The sequence below is a fragment of the Hoplias malabaricus genome, chromosome 2, assembly GCF_029633855.1.
Source record: "Hoplias malabaricus isolate fHopMal1 chromosome 2, fHopMal1.hap1, whole genome shotgun sequence".
Lineage (NCBI taxonomy): Eukaryota > Metazoa > Chordata > Actinopteri > Characiformes > Erythrinidae > Hoplias > Hoplias malabaricus.
The window spans coordinates 46,009,907-46,032,790 of NC_089801.1; the positions used below are offsets into that span (position 1 = coordinate 46,009,907).

The 22,884-nt window shown below is 40.7% G+C and overlaps 1 protein-coding gene across 4 annotated transcripts in view; it reads left to right on the forward strand.

The window, feature by feature from the left end:
• Window positions 1–21,668, forward strand: part of pax5 (paired box 5) — a 77,054-nt gene extending 55,386 nt beyond the window's left edge. For 3 of the 4 annotated variants that reach the window (XM_066658477.1, XM_066658484.1, XM_066658487.1), the window contains 5 exons: window positions 6,012–6,132; window positions 10,465–10,566; window positions 16,394–16,480; window positions 16,996–17,082; window positions 20,323–21,668. In XM_066658477.1, the coding sequence (XP_066514574.1) occupies window positions 6,012–6,132; window positions 10,465–10,566; window positions 16,394–16,480; window positions 16,996–17,082; window positions 20,323–20,405 (480 nt within the window). In that variant the 3' untranslated portion in view covers window positions 20,406–21,668. The remainder of the gene's footprint in view (window positions 1–6,011; window positions 6,133–10,464; window positions 10,567–16,393; window positions 16,481–16,995; window positions 17,083–20,322) is intronic. The other variant, XM_066658488.1, reaches the window with a different exon arrangement.
• The last annotated feature ends 1,216 nt before the right edge of the window (window positions 21,669–22,884 follow it).

Consider the following 22,884-nt stretch of genomic DNA (forward strand, 5'->3'; position numbering starts at 1 on the left):
CTACCTGCTGCGCCACCGTGCCGCCCATTAATAATAATAATAATAATAATAAACAATAATCTTTATTTATATAACAGCTATTGGCGGCACGGTGGCGCAGCAGGTAGTGTCGCAGTCACACAGCTCCAGGGACCTGGAGGTTGTGGATTCAATGCCCCGAGTGACTGTCTGTGAGGAGTTTGGTGTTTGGTTCTCCCCGTGTCCGCAAATCCCTTGGTGTTCCCTAGGTGGGAGTGTGTGAGTAAGTGTGTGAGTGTGTGTCTCCCTGTAAATGACTGGCACCTTCTCCAGGGTGTGTTCTTGCATTGCACCCAGTGATTCTGGGTAGGCTCTGGACCCACCGCGCCCCTGAACTGGATAAGTGGTTATAGACAATGAATGAATGATTGAAAGAAGTAATGAATGAATGAATGAATGAAAGAAAATGTTAAAAAAGCCCCCTGGAAAGCCATGGTTTACCTGGATCCCTTTGACCTGCAGGAAAAATTGTGAGCGAAACAAGTGAATAAATACAGCGCTATTTTCTCCCTCAACATCCACAGCTTAGGTGCCCTTGAGTAAGATACCTAACCCCCAACTGGAAATGTTGCCCATCTGGGTGCATGTGTGTTCACTGCCACGGATGGGTTAAATGTGTACATTTGTTGTACATTGTATATTATGTATTGATAATAAATAGCATGTTTGTACTAGTTCCAATACAACACTAAAAAAACCCTGACACCCCTATTGAGGAAAGTCCTGCATGCATTGTCCATTTCTTTCTTCTATCTTGTCACTTCTCCCTTTCTCCCCTCATCACTCAGTATGTATCCAGTCATCTGTTTTTCTGGCTGTTCTCCAGGCTCTGTCCCAGCTGTGATTTGAGTGTGTGTAAGTGTGTGTGTGTGTGTGTGTGTGTGTGTGTGTGTGTGTGTGTGTGTGTGTGTATGATGAGGGCTGATGGCTGGCAGAGCTGTAGAATTGACAACATTTACAGGCTGAAATGAGAATCATCCATCTTCACTAGGCTGCTGTCAGGACCACAGCCAAACTTCATCATCTCCAATTACTACTGCTAACACCCCTATCTACATACATTCACTTCAGCACCACGGACAGAGACACTGGGACACAAAGGGGTCCCATGTCTCAAGCAGTTTCAGGCTCAAGTTGGACAAGGTCTGTCTGTGTGCGTTAAGTACACAACTGACACACAAGGAAGAATACAATACAAGTCCACTTCTTCCCCAGACCAACTCTCAAGTTCTCAGGAGTTTGAGCTCAAGTCATGTCTCAGGTCTTAGGGGTTTGAGTGAAGTCTCAAGTTTAAAGTTTAGTCCTGAGTCACTAGAGTTCGAGTCGGAGACAGGTTTGAGAAGACGGAAACACAGAACGTGAAAATCAGCAAGAGAAAGGACAAGCAAAATGAATGAAGAAGAACAAGAGAAATTTGGAGAGAGAGGGGGGTGTAAAAAGAGAGGGGGTAGAGAGAAAGAGTGAGAGAGTTAGAGTTAGAGAGGTAAAGAGAGGGGCTAGAGGGAAAGGGAGTGTAATTGAGAGAGGTGCAAAGAGGCAGAGGTAAGGAGAGGGGGTAGAGGAAAAGTGAGAGAGACTGGCAAAGTGAGAGGTATGGAGATAGGGGTAAAGAAAAAGTGGTAAAGAGACACAAGCGAGAGAGATAAAGAGGGAGAGAAATAGAAAAAGGTAAAAAAGAGGAGGTAAAGAAAGAGAGAGAGGAAGCATCAGATAAAAAGAGAGAGAGAAGTGAAAGCTGGTAAAGATAGAGAGGAGGAGAGAGAGTTAGAAAGAGAGAGGCAGCCGATAGCATACGTTGTGATTGGTTGGGTCACAGTCCACTGCCCTTGCCGTATTGATGACCAGACGGGTGTTTAAAGGGTCACAGCATCTCTCTCTCACTTACACACACACACACACACACACACACACACACACACACAAGCTGCTTAATTCCTGTTGGCTATTAAATCCATGTTCCAGCTTCAACAACAAAGGTGTTTGACATTACCCACAACAAAAAAAAAAACTCCTTACACAGCTTTCAAAAAATTTAAAAAACACTGTCTCCTCCCTGGGGGCATCATAGTGTCGCAGTCACACAGCTCCAGGGGCCTGGAGGTTGTGGGTTCGATTCCCACTCCGGGTGACTGTCGTTGGTGTGTTCTCCCCGTGTCTGCGTGGGTTTCCCCCGGGTGTTCCGGTTTCCCCTGGGTGTTCTGGTTTCCTCCCACAGTCCAAAAAAAACACATGTTGGTAGGTGGATTGGTGACTCAAAAGTGTCCGTGTGTGAGTGAATGTGTGTGTGTGTGTGTGTCTGTGTTGCCCTGTAAAGGACTGGCGCCCCCTCCAGGGTGTATTCCCGCCTTGCGCCCAATGACTCCAGGTAGGCTCTGGACCCACTGCGACCCTGAACTAGATAAGCGGTTACACTCCCCAGTGCCTCTTGGTATATGTTTATCTCAAACAAAAGGAAAAAATATATTTAAAAAGCTATTTAACAACACTCTGCTGGAATAGAAATCAACGTGGATATTTTTAAAAATTAATTAGCGTTGCTACCCCTAGTTCCGGCCACTTGTAAATACAATATCAGAAATCTGCTAACTGTAAATAAATAGGACTTTACTTATTCAAATCAGAAATTTTCAGGAGTAATATGTGTATAGATTAATGTCAAAGACTTGCTTGACTTGAAAAAATGCTTTTAGATAAAAAAAAACTTTTGTTTAAATAGGTGCCAATACTGCAAAGATTATTGGCACCCCCGAACATTGGCCACCTCCCCTGCTTGTGACAGTCAAACGAGACAGTTGCTACCACATTCAGTGGTACTGAGAGGTTTACAATGAGATTAGGTTTGTCCTGTGTTGGTATCCATACTCTATGTGTAAGGATTACAATAGGGGTAGATTTAACCGGTAAGCTAACTTTTACACTGAGGGAAATATCTGTCGCAAAATGGAAATGTGTTGTGTTACAACACTGTTAGAGATACTTAAATATTGATTTTTGCAAGACTAGTGTTTAAATGCCCTACTAAGGCATGAACTTACGTTGTATTGTTTTACCCACTGTGAAGAGAGAGAGAGCAGAATTGCACCATATACAGCAGTGGCCAGAAATAGGGGGATGGCCAGAGTTGGGGGGAAGATTGCTAATTCATTAATTCACTCATTCATTGTCTGTAACAGCTTATCCAGTTCAGGGTCATGGTGGGTCCAGAGCCTACCAGGAATTACTGGGCGCAAAGCAGGAACACACCCTGGAGGGGGCACCAGTCCTTCAATGGGGGACATTCAATCACACTTATGGACACTTTTGAGTTGCCAATCCACCTATCAACGTGTGATTTTGGACCATGGGAGGAAACCGCACAGCCCTCACATAGAGGTACCCGGAGCGGGACTCGAACACATAACCTCCAGGACCCTGAAGCTGCGTGACTGTGCCACTGTGCCGCAGATTCAATTGATTAATAGAATCCAGTAAAATATTTTTGCCTGTAAGATACGCCAAGGAGGCAAACATGGCCTTAATGTTAGAGGAGTGGGCTAGGGACTAGAAGGTCAATTGGGAATAGTTTGTGTGTGTGCTCACTACCCCTAGTGTGTGTGACATATCATGGTTTTGTCGAGCTGCTAGGGAGCAACTAACGGGAGAAATTGAAGGGATTCCCACATCTCCACTAAGTAAACCATGGTGCAGAGAAAACACCAGCACAAAATGGCTGCTTTTTTGAGTTTTCGTTCATCAAGTCCAACCACAGTAATAAAAACCATGTTTTGTAAACTCACAAAAATAACAGAAATGTCCCGATATGTTATGCCACATTGTTGAAGGACCACCAAACAAGCAGAAAGGACATCGTAAGGCTTGTCACCTTCATCCACGTTCTATTTGGACTCTTTGTGTGATCGCAGCTCTGTATTAGTTAGCATGGCAAAGTGGGAGCTAATAGCAGGTGTGGGTGTAAACAGCGCTGCAGGAGAGAGGGATCTGGCCCTGTTCAGGATCATTAGACTCTCTGGGAACAGGCTAAAGCAGAAGTGACATCCATTTCCCTTCGGAGAGTCCGGCCATGGCCACACATCTCCACCTGCCTGACACAAGCCATTACACTCAATGGAGATGAAGCGGGCAGGGTGCGGCCATCTCGGCCCACTGCATTGTGAGTAATGGTTCATCATACGCCACAAGTAGGGTCAGTCTGGGGGCACACGGACACGCATGTAGGCCACTGTGTGTGTGTGTGTGTGTGTGTGTGTATGTGTGTGGTATCCAGTTTTCTGAACTCATAGTGTGAAGCCCCTTGCTTGGGTGGGTGTAAATTACTCAATTAGTCATATTTAGATAGCTACAACATTAGGGTTAGCTAGCTACTTTACCAGCCACAGTACCTACAGAGTGTGTAATGTTACGACTCCAACTTGCAACCCAGAGAGACCTCAGACTAAAATTTGACTATGGCACCTGAATTTAGACAGTTTGGCTCTTGTGACTATACTACAACTGATGGGGAAAAGCTGTTCTCTCATTTGTTTATGTTCAAAAGCTCCATGTCTTTTAAGGTGGAACAATGCATTTGAGGAAAAAGAATGGTACGTGGCTGAAGTTGAACATGTCTATGTTTTTATATAGCCATTCTCACAGTGGTGTTTCTGGTATTTCAGAAACAGAAAGACCCAAAATACCCTTGTCATTGGAAGGTCTGGAGAAGCTTTGGTGCTTCATATCAATGTTTTTTTTGTTTGTTTTTTTATTTATTTTTTTTTTTTTTTACAATAATAACAATTAAAACTGTATCCTGTCAGTTGCCAAATGGTTCCAAAGTTAGTTCACAAACTGGAATGTGAAATATGGCTGAGCTAACATCAGTTGGTGTAGTGGTGCCACCTTAAGTTCTCTCTTTGAAATACGGTAAAATTCGCGGTTCCTACTCGCGCATGCACATTTCAACATTGGGTGTCAGTCAGTCAGTAAGAAATTATGTTGGAATTAGGCCGGAAAAAAATTATGTTATGCATAAGAACCTAAAAATAAAGCATACACTACTAGATGCTAATATGTTATGCTACGCAAAACATAGTTAGTTCCATTAAATGTTTATGTAAATAATGATTTTATTATTTATTGAATTAGGGTTGGACAACAATGCAATATCAATATATACTGCAAAATAAAAACATTTTAATACAAATAATATGTTTTTAAACACATTTTCAATATTTCAGTATGCATTATTTACATCATCTGTCACTGACTGAAATAATTACTAGGCACTTTTGTTCGTGCTTTTTTTTTTTTTTTTTAAATATTTATATTTTCAAAGCCAATAGGTTTATATCTGACAGTGATATCATGTTTCTGGTTTGTTCTTGGCAGTTGTTCTGTGGCTTTTCTATTCTTCAAATCAATATCTGAATTGTACTGTATTGACTAACATTAAGAAATATTTTGCGATATAAATTTTGGCCCTGTCCATTCAATACTTATTTCATTCAATCTTCTGTAACCGCTTCATCCTGGTCAGGGTCCAGTTGGGTCTTGGAATCACAGGGCACAAGGCAGGAACACACTCTGGATGGGGCACCAGTCCATCACAGGGCAACATACAACTCACACATTCACTCTCACTCACAGCTATGGACAATTTTGCGTGGCCAGTCCACTCACCAGTCTTTCTTGGACACTAGGAGAAAACCAGAACACATGGATGAAACCCACGCAGTCATAGGAAGAACAAAGCACACTTCTCACAGACCGTGACTTGAGTTGGGGTTTTAACACAAATACTCATTAATAAAGTTCTCACCTTTATTATGTGTTCATTCTGCTGGCTTTAACCAAAATTACTGGGATATATATATATATATATATATATATATATATATATATATATATATATATATATATATATATATATACAGACCACCTAACTCATCCACTGCTGAGGACTTCAGGAGCTAAACTGATACTCTCTCTCTCTCTCTCTCTCTCTCTCTCTCTCTCAGCAGACGGACTACTCGGCCCTTGCTGGCGGTCTGGAGGACATGAAGAACAGTTTGGCCAATCAGACGGGAGCAGACCTTGGTCCCAGTGTAGCAGGCCCACAGTCTTACCCTCTAGTGTCAGGTAAAGAAATGTTAGCTTAGCGCTAATATTCCACCAGCATTGCATTCCCACAGAGTAAGGGGCAGCTGGCTTTTGTAGTCTTTTTAAATAGTGAAAAAGGTCAGAAAAATATATTGTCTACATTTCTTGCTGTTTTAATGTTCAATTGTGTTTAAACACCATTTTAAATCAAAACAGAAATAGCATGCAGAGCTGATCTAAGCTAATTTCTATGTCTGTCTAAATCTATCTATGTCTATCTAAACCTGATCCAGGATCTGTTAAACACAGTGGTCCATGATTCCCATGCAGATTTGTCCAGAGGGACAGAAAGGAAGGCCTGTAATTGCAATACACACACACACACACACACACACGTCCTCCCCTTCCTTCACTCATCTCATCTTACCCCTCACTCCCACGTTCCAACTGGGAATGAGCCGGATCTAATTAAGAGCCCCTCGGACACAGGTCATAACGAGGGAATCATGGGATTGGGAATTTGCACTGAGGATGTTCCAAGGAGGGCAGAACCTGTGTGTGTGTGTGTGTGTGTGTGTGAGAGAGAGAGAGAGAGAGAGAGAGAGAGAGAGAGAGAGAGAGAGACCTTCTCAAATCTGATTCACACTTTTGCCTCAGTAATGCCCCCTAGAGTATATAAACATATATGAATATATATCTAGTATTTCTGGAATGAGTTGTAGTGGTGTTTCAGACAAAGCATTGGTAAAGTCCAGACAAATATGTGTAGATTAAAGGTGTAAAGTCTGTGTTTTGTGTGTTTTATACTAAGAAAGAGAGGAATAGCAGTGGTATTAAAGGTGAAACGTCTATGATTAACATGGCTATGATTAACTTCAGCCTCACATTGCTGCCTTTCAAATTAGAGGTTGGCGAGTAATGCCAATACTAACTTCATAAACTGACCAGTTTAAAGGAAATGTCCACAACTGTGGGGAAAAGCTGTTCTCTCATTTGTTTACGTTCAGAAGCTCCATGTCTTTTAAGAGGGAATGGTGTGTTTGAGGAAAAAACTGTACGTGGCTGAAGTTGAATTTGTTTAATTACCACTGAAACTCATTTGTAACTTATAAGTAATTTAGTTTTCTAGCACTTTTGTGAAGTCTGTTTACTTTTATGCAGTTAGCGCAGTTAGAATCAATTCCATCTACAGAAAAGAAGTAAGCAAATATTACCCAGCTAAGGAGCAGAAATAGAGCAATGTCTGCATATAAATTCTTTCTTTGCAGTGTTTTGAGGTCTATTTGTTGTCTAAACACCTTGAAAATACTGTTTTTGGTGTGGAAATACTGGTGATCTGGTGGAAATGAACGTTTGAATACATTTTTTTTCTTTGGTGGTAGCTAAGGAGAAGCTAAGTACCCTTCATTTTAGAAGTTATATTTGAGAAGTAGGTGGTAAGTGGTGGTGTATTGAAAAGTACCATAGACTGAGGAACAGAGCTTAGTTCACCCAGAGTCTTGTCAGATTTGACTTCTTCTGCACAGCAACGACTCGTTTCTCTCCTCTCCCTCCACCCGCTGCTCACTCTGGCTGACAATGGCTCTCAGAGGAGACGGCCCTGTCTGCTCCCTCTCTCTTTTTCTCTCTCCCTCTCTTTCTCTCTCTCTATCCCTTTCCCCTGCGTGGGCGCCCTGTCCGCTGACCCGGAGTGGATTAGTATCCAGTCTTCACTAATGTCTCTCTGTCGCCTCACACTTACTAAAAGCCTGGACATGGCAGCTCCGGAAGGAAAGAGAACGGAAGATGTGTCTATCTGTCCTACCCCTCTGCTTACTCCTTTTTTTTATTCTCTTTCTCTTCTTTCAGAGGGTGTACCTCTGTACAAATGTAATGGCATGTTCAACCGCAGCTGCACATGGCCATAGGGGTATAAAGACCCCTAGCATTAGGCTGGGTTCCTGAGTGGGGTTGGGATGTGTGGTTGCGATTTATATCTAACATCACATCAGCACCAGCCTCACTTACACTCTGGTGGCTAATTGCAGTCAAATCCTCACAGCAATGTTTTTTTTGGTTCAGTTTTTTCTTTGTGACTATCTGTGCTCAGCTGTAGTTTGTGTGTGTGTGTGTGTGTGTGTGTGCGTTGAGTGGGAAAAATGAGGCAGTGTTTATGATGATGAATGGCCTGTGATCTGAGCTCAGCACCAGAAAACCACACACACGATTCTGCCTGACAGCCAGTCATGTTGCTTAATACAGCTACACACACACACACACACACACACACACGCACACACAAACTATGAGAGATCAAGGGAGAAAGAAAACATGAAGGATGCACAAGAAAGAAAGAAAGAAAGAAAGAAAGAAAGAAAAAGAAAGAAAGAAAAATCTGTGGTTTAACAAGAGATAGAGTGTGAATAAAATGAAAGATAGCAAGAGACAGTAGGTGTTAGAGAGGGAGAGAGAGATAGAAAGAGAGAGAGTGTGAGAAAGAGCAAGACAGAAAAGGAGAGTGACAAAGAGGGACGGGAGAGAGAGAAAAAAATGATAAAGCAGAAAATACTGAACAAGAAGAGACATGAAGGAGCACATGAAGATGAGAAGAGGACAAAAGAGGAAGAGAGAAAGCAGAGGTTTAATAAGAGGGTCAGAGTGAAAAAATGAATGAAAGAAACAGAGCAAGATAGGGAGAAGTAAAAGAGGGTATGTAGACTGTCCAGACATACCAAAAGGACAGCAAAGAGAGTGAAACCCACAGAGACACAACCTCAGGTGTTCAGATAGAGAAAGAACGATACATTAAACAGGCACAGTGGACACTACGTCGTGAAAAGATGCGATTGAACAGCAAAATTATCACAATGGGTGCAGAAAAGAAGAAAGAAAAGAATAAAACAATGAACAGCCATTTCTTAACAGAGTTGTTTAGATAGGGGGAGACTGCTGCTGTGTGATTTGATTATTGTGTTATTTTGACCAATCAGATCACAGACATTTGATTAAGACCCCAGAACTGTGTTCACTTTTGGAAAAGGGATAGAATAATGGCCTTAATAATAATACTTAATTCCTGTACACTAAACAGATTACTCCCTGTGTATAATTATTAACATTATCAGTAAGATGTGTGATTTTTAAATTATAAATATTCTAACATTCTTTAATCCCTTTGCATAAAGCAGGCTCCTTGAAACTAGGCTGTTAAGACTGATATACCACCCCAGTTGTCAAACATCTAAATAAATTATTTGTTGTCACTGAACAACTTCATTGTGTTTTGTAAACAGAAGAATATTTAGAATTCAATATCTGTATAATACTCCAAAAGAGTGGTGTAAGAGTGATCACTATTACTTTGTTTAATCATTTGGGAACTGAGCAGGACAATCAAGCATGAGCAGTTTGTGCCTATGAAGTGATGCTGTTGTAACACACAAAAATAAGGACTTGTCTTGCTGAATAACCATGGACTTCCCAGGAAAAGCATAGCCTTGGCAGCATACATTTATCTATAATCCCAATATACACCTCCACATCTAGTCATATTCTGTTGGCATAGATGCATCCTCACCCCCTACACCATATCATAACAGATATTGACAGTCCATGAAGTCATTTGCATGGAAAACCTTTGCATTTTTCACGAAACGTGAACTCTTTTGACCACAGTACTTTTCGTTGTCTTGTGAATTATGAGCTCAGCTGAACTGCATTCGGTAGAGATTTCTCCTTTCAGAGTTTGGAGAGTTGGTCTTTTTGATCAAATATTTGGAACTACTCCCAAGTCCATGGGGCCATACTGACTCCAGTAGCATGACAGTTGCTCATGCAGTGCTGTCTATGGGCTCAAAGGTCACACACATTGCAGTGGTGTCCAGCCTTGCCCTACAAAAAAATTTCATGAATCAGTTCACAATATTGTGTACATTAGCTGGTGAAAGACCTACATTCTGTGCAGTCTTGAATTGAGAAATGTTTTTTGTATTGTTTGACAATTCTCACACAAAAAGTTGTCACAAAGTGATGAGCCACAGCACATCTTTGCTGCAAAGACTGATTCTTTGATGAATGCCCTTTTTATAAATTTTATATACACCTGCTTGAAGTGAAATGATTCAGAACTTGCCCCATTATTTTTAACTCATTCCAACTATTGCTGAATGTGTTGCAGATGTCAAATAATAAGTGTATATTTTACAGTATGTCCCAACTTTTCGGGAAACTGGGTTGTATTTAAATTAATGATTGCCTTTTCTGTGTTGCTTGTGTTGTGATGTCATTAACAATGGTCTATGTATGGACCATCTTAACAGTGGTCATAGGGTATGGGACTTTTCATGTGCCTTTCGATGTGATGTCATCAGTAAATGGTATCTTCTCTTTTAGGTCGTGATCTGGCCAGTACTACACTCCCAGGATACCCTCCTCACGTCCCACCAGCTGGACAGGGCAGTTACTCCACCCCCTCACTCACAGGAATGGTGCCAGGTGAATTCTTTACATTCATTCATAGTCTCGAGACTTGACTCTCAGACACACTCCACAGTATCAAGCCTCAAATCTCTGGCTAGAGACTAAAGACTTGATTCAGACAGACACATTTTCATACTCCACAGTCTTAAAACTCAAGTCAGCTTTGTAACACACAGGCTCTAGACATGACTCTCACAACAGGCTAATTCTGGTCTTAAACCAAATGGCCTTTCAAGCAACTTAACTGTCTTGCTAAAGTTGCAGTGCTCCTTTGTCATCTTGATCATTTTGTGCAAGTGGTCAGGAGAGCGTCTTAACTCAGTCTTTTTCTCGTCTTAATGTTCAGATAAAATCAACTGTGTTTAATATTGTCACAAGTCTTTGCTCATGCAAATAATCACATGGACACTGTAAAAAACAATAAACATTGCAATGTACTGCATTTAACGTATGAAAACTGCTTACATTTGAATGTAATTATGCTCATGTGAGGCAGATTATTTAAATGAGGCATAATCTACCAATGTGCACTCCGTGTTCAGCACCCCAGTTTAGTCCCATGGTGTTCCAACCTACCATGTTCAGATACAATGCTAAGGGGAACCCTACCATGTCAATTGCTGAAGCAGGGGGCTCCTGACCAATCAGCTATATTTGATCAGTTGGCATTCAGACAGTGGAAGTGGCAAAGAGATGGTGATGTGGCAGTCACTGATAAGTAGTGGTGGTTCCACTTGCACTTCAGTGCAGAGAGCAAACCCCTATTGAGGAATGTAGTTGTAGTTGCTCATTTGTGATTATATGGTATCACTTGCATAGTATTAAAAATTACAATTGTCATTTTATTAACAAACAATTGCCTAAATATTTGTTTTCAAAGTTGTTTGAAAATAGCAATTCATTCCGAACTGCATTCGTTATGAGTTCCATCAGAAATAAGCATCAATTTATCTGTTCTTGGGGATAAAACTGTATCCTAAAGTATATGTACGTTTTGGTTTAGATGGTGATTTCAATGTTAGCATTGTGAACTTAGTATATGAATACTTATATTTTAGGTTATTTATTGTTGAATAAAATGGTTCCAAATTAAAAAAGTAAAATAAAAAAAAGGATAAACAAATTCTACACAACAGTTATGTCATACAAAAACACTTTAAAATATATTTGTACACACACATATTATATACATATATAATCAATGTAAGATCAACACTTTGGAATAATATTTATATTAAAAGTGTGTGTTGATATAAAAATATCACAGCAATAAAGTTGAAATGCTAACACTTCCACGTATTTTTAGAAAGGAGATAAATGTGTAGTGTGATACACATGACAAACTGGCGAGAGAAACTCTTTTTTACTCACTTGGATCCAATCCCTACAGAGGAATCCACATGCAGTCTTGCAAATAGTGAACCTGCAAGATTCTCAGTCTTTGTGGTAAAATCATAGTTGGAGAATGAAAACTATGTGGCATTGTCTTTAGATGTGAGAGGGTGTCCGATCTTGAACGTTTTTTTCAGAATCTTTTAGTGTGTGCTTGACATCACTCGTGTCCTGGAGATTTCACACTGGACTTGGAACTGACTTCAGATCAGTTCAGCTGGACAGTGCAGCTTTATTTAATTTAGCTGCTCACCTAAGAAGTGGTCAGCAGTGTTGTGTTGGTCCAGACTTAATTCATATAAATTCAATTGAGAGAGAACTCTTCAGGGATCTCAAAAGGGCTTTGATGTGTGTCGTGGAGAATGTATAATGGGCATGAAGAAGAGCAAAGCTATCGTAATAGCAAATCTTCAACAATGCTTGTCATGGTTTTGTCTTAGTTTCGTTATAGAACCGCATTCTCTGTGATCAGCTCTCTTTCTCTCTCTCTCTTCTTTCTTTCTGTGGATGTCCCTGTGGGAGGTGGGCTTGTCTTTGCCACTTCCTGTCTCCCCCCGTCTACCAGGTTGACAGCAGGTTCCCAGGGGATGGTGGGACACTGGACGGGGCAAGTTGGAGAGGTTGGGGTTGGGCGGGGTGGAGTGGGGGATGATGGTCGGTTGGTGGGGTTGTGGTGCTGGGATGCAGGGTATTTGAGTTTCCAAGCCAGAATGGTGGGGGCCATTAGGCTCCAGTCTCACAGCTGTCCCCTCTCAACATCAGTAATTTGTTTTTAATGAGAATCACCGCTGACCCTTGACTAATTCATTCATTCATTCATTCTCTGGCACTCTGTTTCTCCTCCAGCTTTTTCGTACCATACCAGCCAGCACCAACACACACCTCCAAACCCGCCGAGAGTCACACTGATAGAACAGTCTCTCTCAGGGGACCGCACCATTCAATCATTAACCCTCTCCACAGCCACCCAATTACAGCTTAGACCTGCACTTGACCGCAGCTTCTGTGCTAAAGCTACCAGTTTAATTGTACAAGTAACATTTTTTGTGTAACCCGTAATTCAAAATCCAAACATTCCTCCATTTTATGGTAACTCATAAAATGACACATTTAACACATTTTATGGTGTAGTGTTAAAGCGACAATTGTTATTTGCCTTTTTATACAACCAACAAAAGATGGTGATTTCGATGATCATGAACACAGTGTATAATATTTCATTTTTATTTTATATTTTGTTAAATAATGTGATTCCAAATATATATATAAATAAATAAGTAAATAATGTTTATGTGATTAAATGTAAAGGAAAAAGGAATTTTATTAGTAGTGTCTATTGATTTAAAAATATAATCACAGCAATAAAGTAAAAAATGCTAGCACCTCCTAGTATTTTTGGGAGATAAACAAATGTATACTGTGATATGCAGAACAAACTGGTAAGAGGAAACCATTCTTTTTACTTAACTGTAATATCTCAATGTAGTTTTGATGATGATGATAATGATTTTTAGTAAAAGTCTCAGGGAGAGGTTTAGCATTCGACACAGAAGCTTTAATAGACAAAATTAATGACACAGCGCATCTTTTGCTTCAAACATGGAGGAGTTAAGTGAGTTAGTAGACAAAACATAAGCTCTCTGTGTGTGATATTTAATACATAATTAATACATATTTCAGCACCAGAGTGTAATTTACATTCTGAAATGAATGGCAGCGAAACTGTATTTACATTGCTAGATGAAATTGTGGCCAAATTTGGTAAATTTTAATAGGTGTTAAAATAAATTTAATGAATTTCTATAAAATATACACACAGGCACATTTAAACATGGTCTGTGCTCCCAAGGGGCCTGGTGTTTAAAACACTGACCCTACAGTCTGGAGGTTGCTGATCCAATCACTGGTGAAGTCCTAGGAGAGCACTATAGACTTCCCTCTATGGGTGGGTGTGGAAAGACCGACTTCTCACTGAATGACACAGTACCAGCCCACCAGGGCATCTCTGGGACATCTGGGCAAAAGAATCGGCTCTAGCTGGACCTCTCCTCCAGTACGTTGGGTTATCCAGGGTCGTTGAATTAGCAGCAGGATGAAAAATGATTGACCCCACTCTACCCGTTTTTGGGCATATCATTTGTGATAGGGCCAGGGATTTTAATCACCAGCTGATAGTGGTGGATTTGAAAAAAATTTACAATCAATTCCTCATTTTGGAATTCTGAAACTGGAACTCAGGATTTAAGCAAGTGCTGATCTCTTAGCTGTTGGCCAGCCTCCCCACTCCTCTATTCACTTTCCCAGAGCCGGACTGTGGGGAATAGTAAACAAAAGACGCATTGAAGCTCAGTGTCCTCCGCCATGCGCCGAGTCCCTGAGCGCTGCAAAACAAACCCTGACCAAAACAACTACGACAAACACAATGACAACAACAACAACAACAGTAGCAGCAGCAGAGCGGTGTCTGGGGCCATCATCCTACGTGCTGTCAGAGCCTCGTCGCCTCCATGACTCTGAGGGTCTTGTTGGGTGGAAGAGGCGTAACCTTGTCTCCCAGAGGCTCCGCCCTCGCCCCCACTTTTCTCTCTCATCTGACAACCTTTTAGAACCCTGCCCCTGCCTTCTCTCTTTCTCTCCCCTCATTTCATTCCACTCTTCCTCTACCGTTTTCAGCTTCTTTATCTTATTCATCATCCAAGCTCCATTCCCAAACAGCCTGAAACGCCAGGCCTGGGAACCAAACGTTCCATGGTCACCTCCATGTTTCCACCAGTGTTTTTATGCTTCAGAGATGGTCTTAAGGAATAGAACATGAAGTTATGAAGTATAAATTCCCCTGCCTTAAACTGCGGAGCAATTGAGTGTGAGTGACTGGGTGAGTGTGTGAAATTGTCCACAGATGTGTGTGTGAGTGACAGTGTGAGTATATGAAATTTTCCACAGAGTGTGTGTATGAAAGCCTGTGGTGGACAGGAAACCTTGTCCAGGGTGTGTTACCGCCTTGTGCGAATGATTCTAGTCGGGCCCTGGACACACTGAGACCCAGAACAGGATGAAACATTTACAGAAAATGAATGAATTCTCTCTTTGATAAAAGCTGGATCATCTTTATGGATGCAGAAACGGATGTAGTGTATAAAAATCACAGATATGGTACTCAGACAGAACTGAAATCACAGAGTAACATTAGTACCAATTATATTACAAGATTTTACTGTATTAAACTAATCCTATCAGTTGAGACTAGAATAAATATCAATTAGAAGGAAATCTGATTATGAGTGAGCGCTATTTCCCAACTCTCCCTTCCTGTACCATTCATCCCCTTTTCATCCTTTATTCGTCAGTGCATCTCTTTTCCTCTCACTCTCTCTGCTTCATTCTCACTCTCTCTTTCAGCAGGGGGCTGACACACAGGGGGAAGAGGGGTCCACAAAAGCAGCCAGGCAGAACCGACAGAGCAGGAGATGGAGGGAGGGTGGGGGAAAGAGAGAGAGAGAGAGAGAGACCCCTCTAAGCTTGTGGTGGTCACCAAAGGGAGAGAAATCCCCAGAGAGAGAGAGAGAGAGAGAGAGAGAGAGAGGGAGAGAGAGAGAGAGAGAGACAGAGAGAGAGAGAGAGAGAGAGACAGAGAGAGAGCTCTACCAAAGCAACGGTGAAGAAAAAACATCGCAAATTGACACTTGCAGTCCTAGAGTCTTACACTTTCTCTCTCCTACACACACCTATCAGCAGCTCTCACTTTCATCAACTCTTAAAACATATATTACATGCCATGTAAATGCACAGGAAGCTACTATGTGTCTTTGCTCTTGCTTTGTATATATATTATCACATGATGCTGACAAGCTGGGAGAGGAAAATCAGCACAAAGGTCCTCTGAGACCACCTCCTGCATCTGTTCAGTCTGCCCCACTATCACTTGAGCTCAACATTCTTTGAGGAGAACACTAAGAGCCTGATTCTGTTATGATCACCCTTTGCAGGGTGAATCCCTTTTCTTCATTTTACCCTTACCCCTTGTTTTCAAGTGTTACCATGCCTTTTGGAACAGTTACAATGTGTAATGTTAAAAACTTTACCTATGAAATGGGACGATGCTTCTTCAGCACAATACATCATCAGAGCACAAAAAAGCAGTGCTTCAGTGGCCCTCTGCTGCCAGTCTGCAACGATTTCAGAGAAGTGCTGCTGGACATAAATGTAATTACATTTAAGTCATCATACACCTTTAAAATCATTTGGCTGCTTTTTGTTTAAAATGTCCAGTTCCACCTTAAAGGAAATGTCTATGATTGTGTCGAAACGCTGTTCTCTCTGGTTTGTTAGGGTTAGGGCTAAGTGTTAGGGCTCGGGGATAAATGAGACTCACCTGGATTAGAGTGCGACTTCCAGTTTGTCTACCAGTTCTCACCACCACCTCTGCTGTTGATTTTGTTTCCTGCATCAGGAGGTGAATTCTCTGGCAGTCCGTACTCACACCCGCAGTACTCCACATACAACGAGTCTTGGAGGTTCCCCAACCCCAGTCTGCTGGGTGAGTGCAGTATCATCACACTAACTTAACAGCAGAGTTTACCCTCTTCTTCAATAGCCAACTGATGTGGTGTTAGTGTGTTCTGTGCTGGTGCGAGTGGATCAGACACAGCAGTGCTGCTTGACTTTTTAAAGCCCTCACTGTCACTGCTGGACTGAGAATTGTCCACCAACTAAAAATATCCTGTTGACAGCATCTTTTGTCCAATGATGAAGGACTAGAATAAGACCAACGCAAACTGTGCAGCAACAGATGAGCTACTGTCTCTGACCCTACATCTACAAGGTGGACCAATGAGGTAGGTGTGTCAGAGTGCGCAGTCAGTTGTATTTGATCCACTCGTACTAGCACAACACACACTAACACACCACCACCATGTTAGTGTCACTGCAGCACTGAGAATGATTTATCAACTGCCCTGTGGGGGTCCTGACCATTGAAGAACAGGGGGAAAGGGGGGAAAAAATGTATGCAGAGCAAGAGATGGATATATGTGTGTATTGTTCTTTTCACAGTGTTCCAGCAGGAGTATGGTTCTCTTCTGGGCTCAGAGAGAGCAGCATCATCAGGTCTGTTCCCCAGCCAGACCCCACAGCCTGCAGGTACACACGTACACACACACACACACACACACACACACACACAGAGAGAGACCCAAAACTGAACATCTCAAACACCAGGAGGGCACTAGGTACAAACCACTGAGGATTAGACCAGGGGCCTGTTCTTGGAATAAATATAACATATATTTATTAAGATGGGAACAAATTAAATGTCAATTTTTGAAAAACAATCCTAAGCACCAGAAAGGCAGAAACCCAAGTATGGAGTCATGGATGTTGTTCTCAACATTGTCCAGCAGAAAATAATCCATAAATCCAGAAACATAACGAAAAGACCCCCAAAAAGTCCTTTAGAGTATGTAGCATGCTAAAGAACGAGTGTATTTTCTAATCACTTGACAATTATACATAACAGCCCATGTATTATAATATAGTATTTATCATATAACAGCCTCTTCTTGTTCACTTGATAACAATGATATTAAAATCATTACTAATTTTTACAAAGAGGGTGTAGGGACAGCAGTCAGCAGTTTGAGGTGTGTGTGTGTGTGTGTGTGTGTGTGTGTGTGTGTGAAATAGATTTCCTGGGGGATTTCTGGGTGTATCAAAGCTGACACTGTTTTGACAGACATTTGTTGTGAGTCTATAAAATGTTCAAAAGTTCAGTGTCTCAGTCACCTCGGTGTCAACACCCACTCTCAAACACACCGTGTCAGATAATCTCCCCAACAAAACCTTTTATATGTGCATTGTGGGGACATTACATAGACTTGAATTTATTTTGTGGCGTTTTACCATTAAGTTTTTTATAAGTACTACTAGCTAAACCCTAACCTCACCACTAGCATTAATCTTAACCCATCCCTAAAACCTTAAAAAATAATTTGTTACATAGTGAGGACCAGCTGGTGGAAGCACAAGTAATACAAGTCCCCATAATGTGACATGTCATCGCTGTCCAATGAAAAACATGTATCACCAAAATAGCAACTTCACAGAAGGACAAAAAAATCTTCTTACCTTTCAATGGAACTCAGTGTAAAAAGAGTTTATTCCAAGTAATTTTGGAGCATTTCTGTTGGTCTGTTCATCATGAAATTACACAGTGTTAAGCACACTTGCTCTGTTCAAATGATGTAGTAAACTAAAAATACACACAAAAAAAGAGATTTTTCATTGGACAGGGATGGTATTCCTGACACACAACCAACCACTCGCACACATTTGAACATTTAATACAGTGACAAAATAATAATAAAAATAAACTTTGTGACAGTATTCCCTATTGTAAAATTGAAAATAATTCAGCAATTTCTACAATATAATACTGTGTAACACATTTTATTTTAACACGATTATTAAAATGGAATGCATAAATTAATAATTAAAATTGTAGCTGTTAGTTTAGGCACAAAAATGTATAAGATTTGATAAAACCATAACCATTGGTTATTGGTTGAAAAAAGTCTTTCCTACGTATTTTTTTCGCCATGGGCTATTGTTGCTGTGAAGCAAAATTTTGTTACAACAGCTATGGTATAAAACATCTCTTTCCAATTCACCTCCCACTCTTGCTCTCTTCTCCTTTCTCCCTCTCAGTCCTTTTCTCTCTTTCTCCTCTAATGAAGAGAAATGGGCAGTTCTTAAGCCTGTGTGATACTAAAGGCCTTTCATCTCTGAGAGGTCTATCAGCGCTTAAGTACAGCGGGCTCTGATCGAGATGGATCTGTGTCTTATCGGCTGGAAATGGCTTTTTTCCCGCGGGGAACAGCCTCGGCCAATGACTGTGTCATTTTAGATCTCAGTAAGAATAACAGCATAGACTAAAACTGGTATAGTCACCTTCTTCTCCATCTCTGCACATCATGCTAATGTCCAGGAGCCCACTCTGCCCTGTTCCAAAGGGTCTGAGGGAGTTTATTGGACTCATATGCAAAACAAGTAGTGGCCATTAGCTTTGACATAGGACATTTTGGGCATTTTTTGATAATAGAAAATATACAGTTTAACAAGAAGCTCAAAAACATTCTATACATCTTAATGTTAGCATTATAGCAAGAGTACACAGTATCAACACACTTCACACTTTATGTGAAGCAATATTCTTACTCTACTGTATGGTTAGAACTAGCTTGTGAAATATTAATATGTGAGCATTAGCTGTCTTGCTACACCAGCAACAGAACTGACTGTATGCTTTGTGTAGGTTGTGTTTCATATGTTATCTAAAACCTGTAAATTAATATCCACTTGTGAGATCCTGCTGGTTTGGGTTCAGTTAATTCACTTTCAATGACACTACCGAATGAATGAGTTAGCCAGCTAGCTATCTAAAATTAACCACTTGTTTTTCAATCAAATTTGTAGTCAGTCACCAGTATAACAGTGCGTATCATGGTGCAATGATTCTGACCATCAGATTGCTTAGTTGACCATTAGCAGCACAGCAGTGACACAGATATGCTAGTGTGTGCCTGAAGGAGTGTTTTTATGTTTGTGAGGAAAAGATGTCCACACGATAAGAGAGGCTCACATTTTGTCATATTGTGAGGACATTTTGGAGGTTCTCACAGCTTGTAATGCTTGTTTTATATAAACTGATATTCTAATGTGAAAAACTAAAGGAGTGAAATTGTTTATTTTGGTTACTGAGATTAAGGTTAATGTCAGGTTTATGTGTAGTGTTAGTTAGCTACAGCAATAAATATTCAAGGGAGGTCCTCACAAGTATAGTGTGTGTTTGTGTGTGTACACTAGATATTCATCACATTGTGGGGACCAAAATCTGTTTACACACTCACATTGTGTTGTCGTTATGGGGACAAAAGTCATGTCCCTTTTATGTAAATCATTACGTTTTAAGGTTAAGACGTGTTAAGGTTAAGAAAGTTATTAGTTATGGTAAGTCTCCACAAAATAAATGGAAGTCTTTGTAATAACTCCTTAAACCATGGAGCTGAGTGTGTATATGTGCATGTATGTTGTCCTGGTATTAGTGTATCACAACAGCCGTTGGGTGTTTTTACACTCATGAGTATGTAAGGTGATTGTTGTTGGTTCATCCAAAAATACTAAACAAGAGCAGCTCTCAGGCCATATACTGACCCCAGATGAAGGATAGACGATGGCTAGCACAAACCACACTAGAACATAGCAAGGCTGGCATTTTTAGATGAAGAGACCAGTGAGTTTATAACAAAATGTAGCTCATTAGGAAAATCAATATTATTATTAACATGGATAATGGACCCTGTTTGCCTCCTGTGATCCCTCCAGGATCGCCGTACTATTACAGTGCCACCACGCGGGGGGCAGGGCCTGCTGCTGCCACAACCGCCACTGCCTACGACCGCCACTGACCACACCGCACAGGAGAGGAGAGGAGCGGAAATAGAGGAGAGGGAGCAGAGTGGACGAGATAGCACCAGCGACAGCCCATCTGAGACTGCCTGCCGAGGATAAGGGATGGAAAAGAGAAGAAGGAGAGAGCGAGCATCATCATTTTACTGCCAGTCACAATCACTCCAGCTCATGTGCCCTTGCGTCAACTACTTTTTGCAACAGCCTATATAGGCTTTCATAGATTGCATTTCATCTGCAACTGGTTTTCTGTAGCATACAAATGCTGCTAACTTTTCAGAGCAAGAAAATAAGAATAATAGTATGCTTGATCATTGACCGGCTTAACATTTTGTCATAGCAACACATGCTAGTTTGGAACACACTTGCTGCCAAATTTTGTGCACGTGAAACATTTTCAACATTGTAGTGCTAACGTTAACGTGGTCCCAAATTCAACCAATTACATTTGCTAACAGCATACACTGTTTTTTCAAAAGCTTGTTATCCCCTGTAATGAGTGGTTTCACCTTATAACATCTAGTCAAGATGTCTCATGTTCAGTATTATTTAACCCCTGCTTATGTAAATCTTTTTCAACATGGCAGCAGTTTCTAGGGAAGAATGCCTTAGCCGGTCAGTGTAAGTTAAAACTTTTTTCCAAATGCATAAGTTGCTGAATTTATTTATTTTTTTACTTTCTGCATGTGTTTTGCAAAGCCCAATCCGAAAGGGTTTAAGCAGGTTAGGGAGTTGGTAAAAGACAATCTATCGATCTATACCTGGCAGCTTGGAAAGACTTCATGAATTAAGCCAACATGACTACCGATGTCATCGTCACGCTAACATGCTAATCCTGTGCCAGCAGCACATTGTGAAGATGGTTAACGTTGGTCTAAAACAGAGTCATTACCACACAAAGGCTAAAGGGAGTTGAAAAATGGACAATTTACTCAGGTCTGAACCCTGGCATTAGTTTCAGCATTAAAGTAATACTCTAGTGTCTTGCTAATCTGTGAAATTCACTCTGAGACCACACATACAACAATCATTTCAACGCTTAGCAGAGAACAGAAAACCTGCGGGCTAAAATCAAGTGGGTTAAAATTAAGTTATAACAGAAGCCAAAAGGCATTTGAGGTGGGAAATGCTGGAGTGTTCCTTTAAAAAAACCTGACAACCACTGGTGGCACTGTTGATCACATTTGCCTGCTGAAACATTTCATTTTTCATATTTCTGTTTGTATCTATTCATAGAAAACAATACCGTCCATTATCTCATCAGTCACCTGAGGATAACCTCAGGCCCTGGTTCTCCAATCAATTGGAAATACGTTGAATTTTGCTAACTGAGATACTTAGCTAAAGTGAATGAAACGAACTTGTACAGTTCAACCCCGCTAATGTTGTGACACTTGTGATAAAGAACAAACAACTTTTTGCTAAGACGCTGAATCCTGAGCAACACATGATGGGCACAATTGTTATACGCAGTTTTTTAAAATTAGGAAACAGACCTTTAAGACAAAGAGTGGCATATACCGCCATGTAGTGACTCTTCTCCTCTTTCTCCCTGTAGATAAATGCTGTTTTCTCATGTACAGAATACCCTGGTTGACTGTACCATTTTTGTCAGATTTAAAACTATTTATGATGGAGACAGAGTAATATATATTAATGTATGTGTAAAAGTTTACTGCGGACACAAGTTAACAATGATAGCTAAAGAGGTTTTGTTTGGCAGTCCCAATGGCGAGAGAGGTTTCAAGTGTAACACCGAATTTTTTGTTGAAAGCGCTGTATGTCATTTTTTTTTAAAAACAAAAACAAACAAAACAAAACAAAAAATACAAAACAAAAAAATGTGCGTTGAAAAGAAAGGGGCATTGTTGAAGCCAAATGGGATTACCTACTCCCTAAAAATGTGATGTGGCTAAAACTGTGTCCTATTCACTGCATATGAGAGTCCACAGTATTGTAGTGTATCGAAATAAAATTCCACAGGGCACAACAAATACAAGCATATAATCTATGTACCCTAGTGCACAGAGAATACCCATAATGCATCGAATTGTTTGGAACACACTAAAAAGGTTCAGATGGCTCCTTCCTCCACATGTGGTGCCCTAAATAGGTGTTTAATTAATAAGCAACAAACAGTGCATAATATTTCTGACAAAAAACATATTATGGTGGTGGTGGGGGGGAGACATGTATTCCCTAGATATAGGTGTCACTATTTCAGTGCAGAAGCCAACATTTCAGAACTCACAAGTACACAAAAAAGGTACCTGGGAGCAATTTGAAAATGTATTCAGTTCTATACTTAATGCAGTGTTCTGTTGTGATTCAGATTTCCCAATATAGGGATTAGTGAGTAGGGTTTTACTTCAGAAACAGCAATAGACCACTGAGGTTGAGTAGTATACCGTTGTCTGTGTTATGCTCATCTAAGGAGTTCCAGGGCTTAGCTAGATTTCTTAATCAAAGAAACAACAG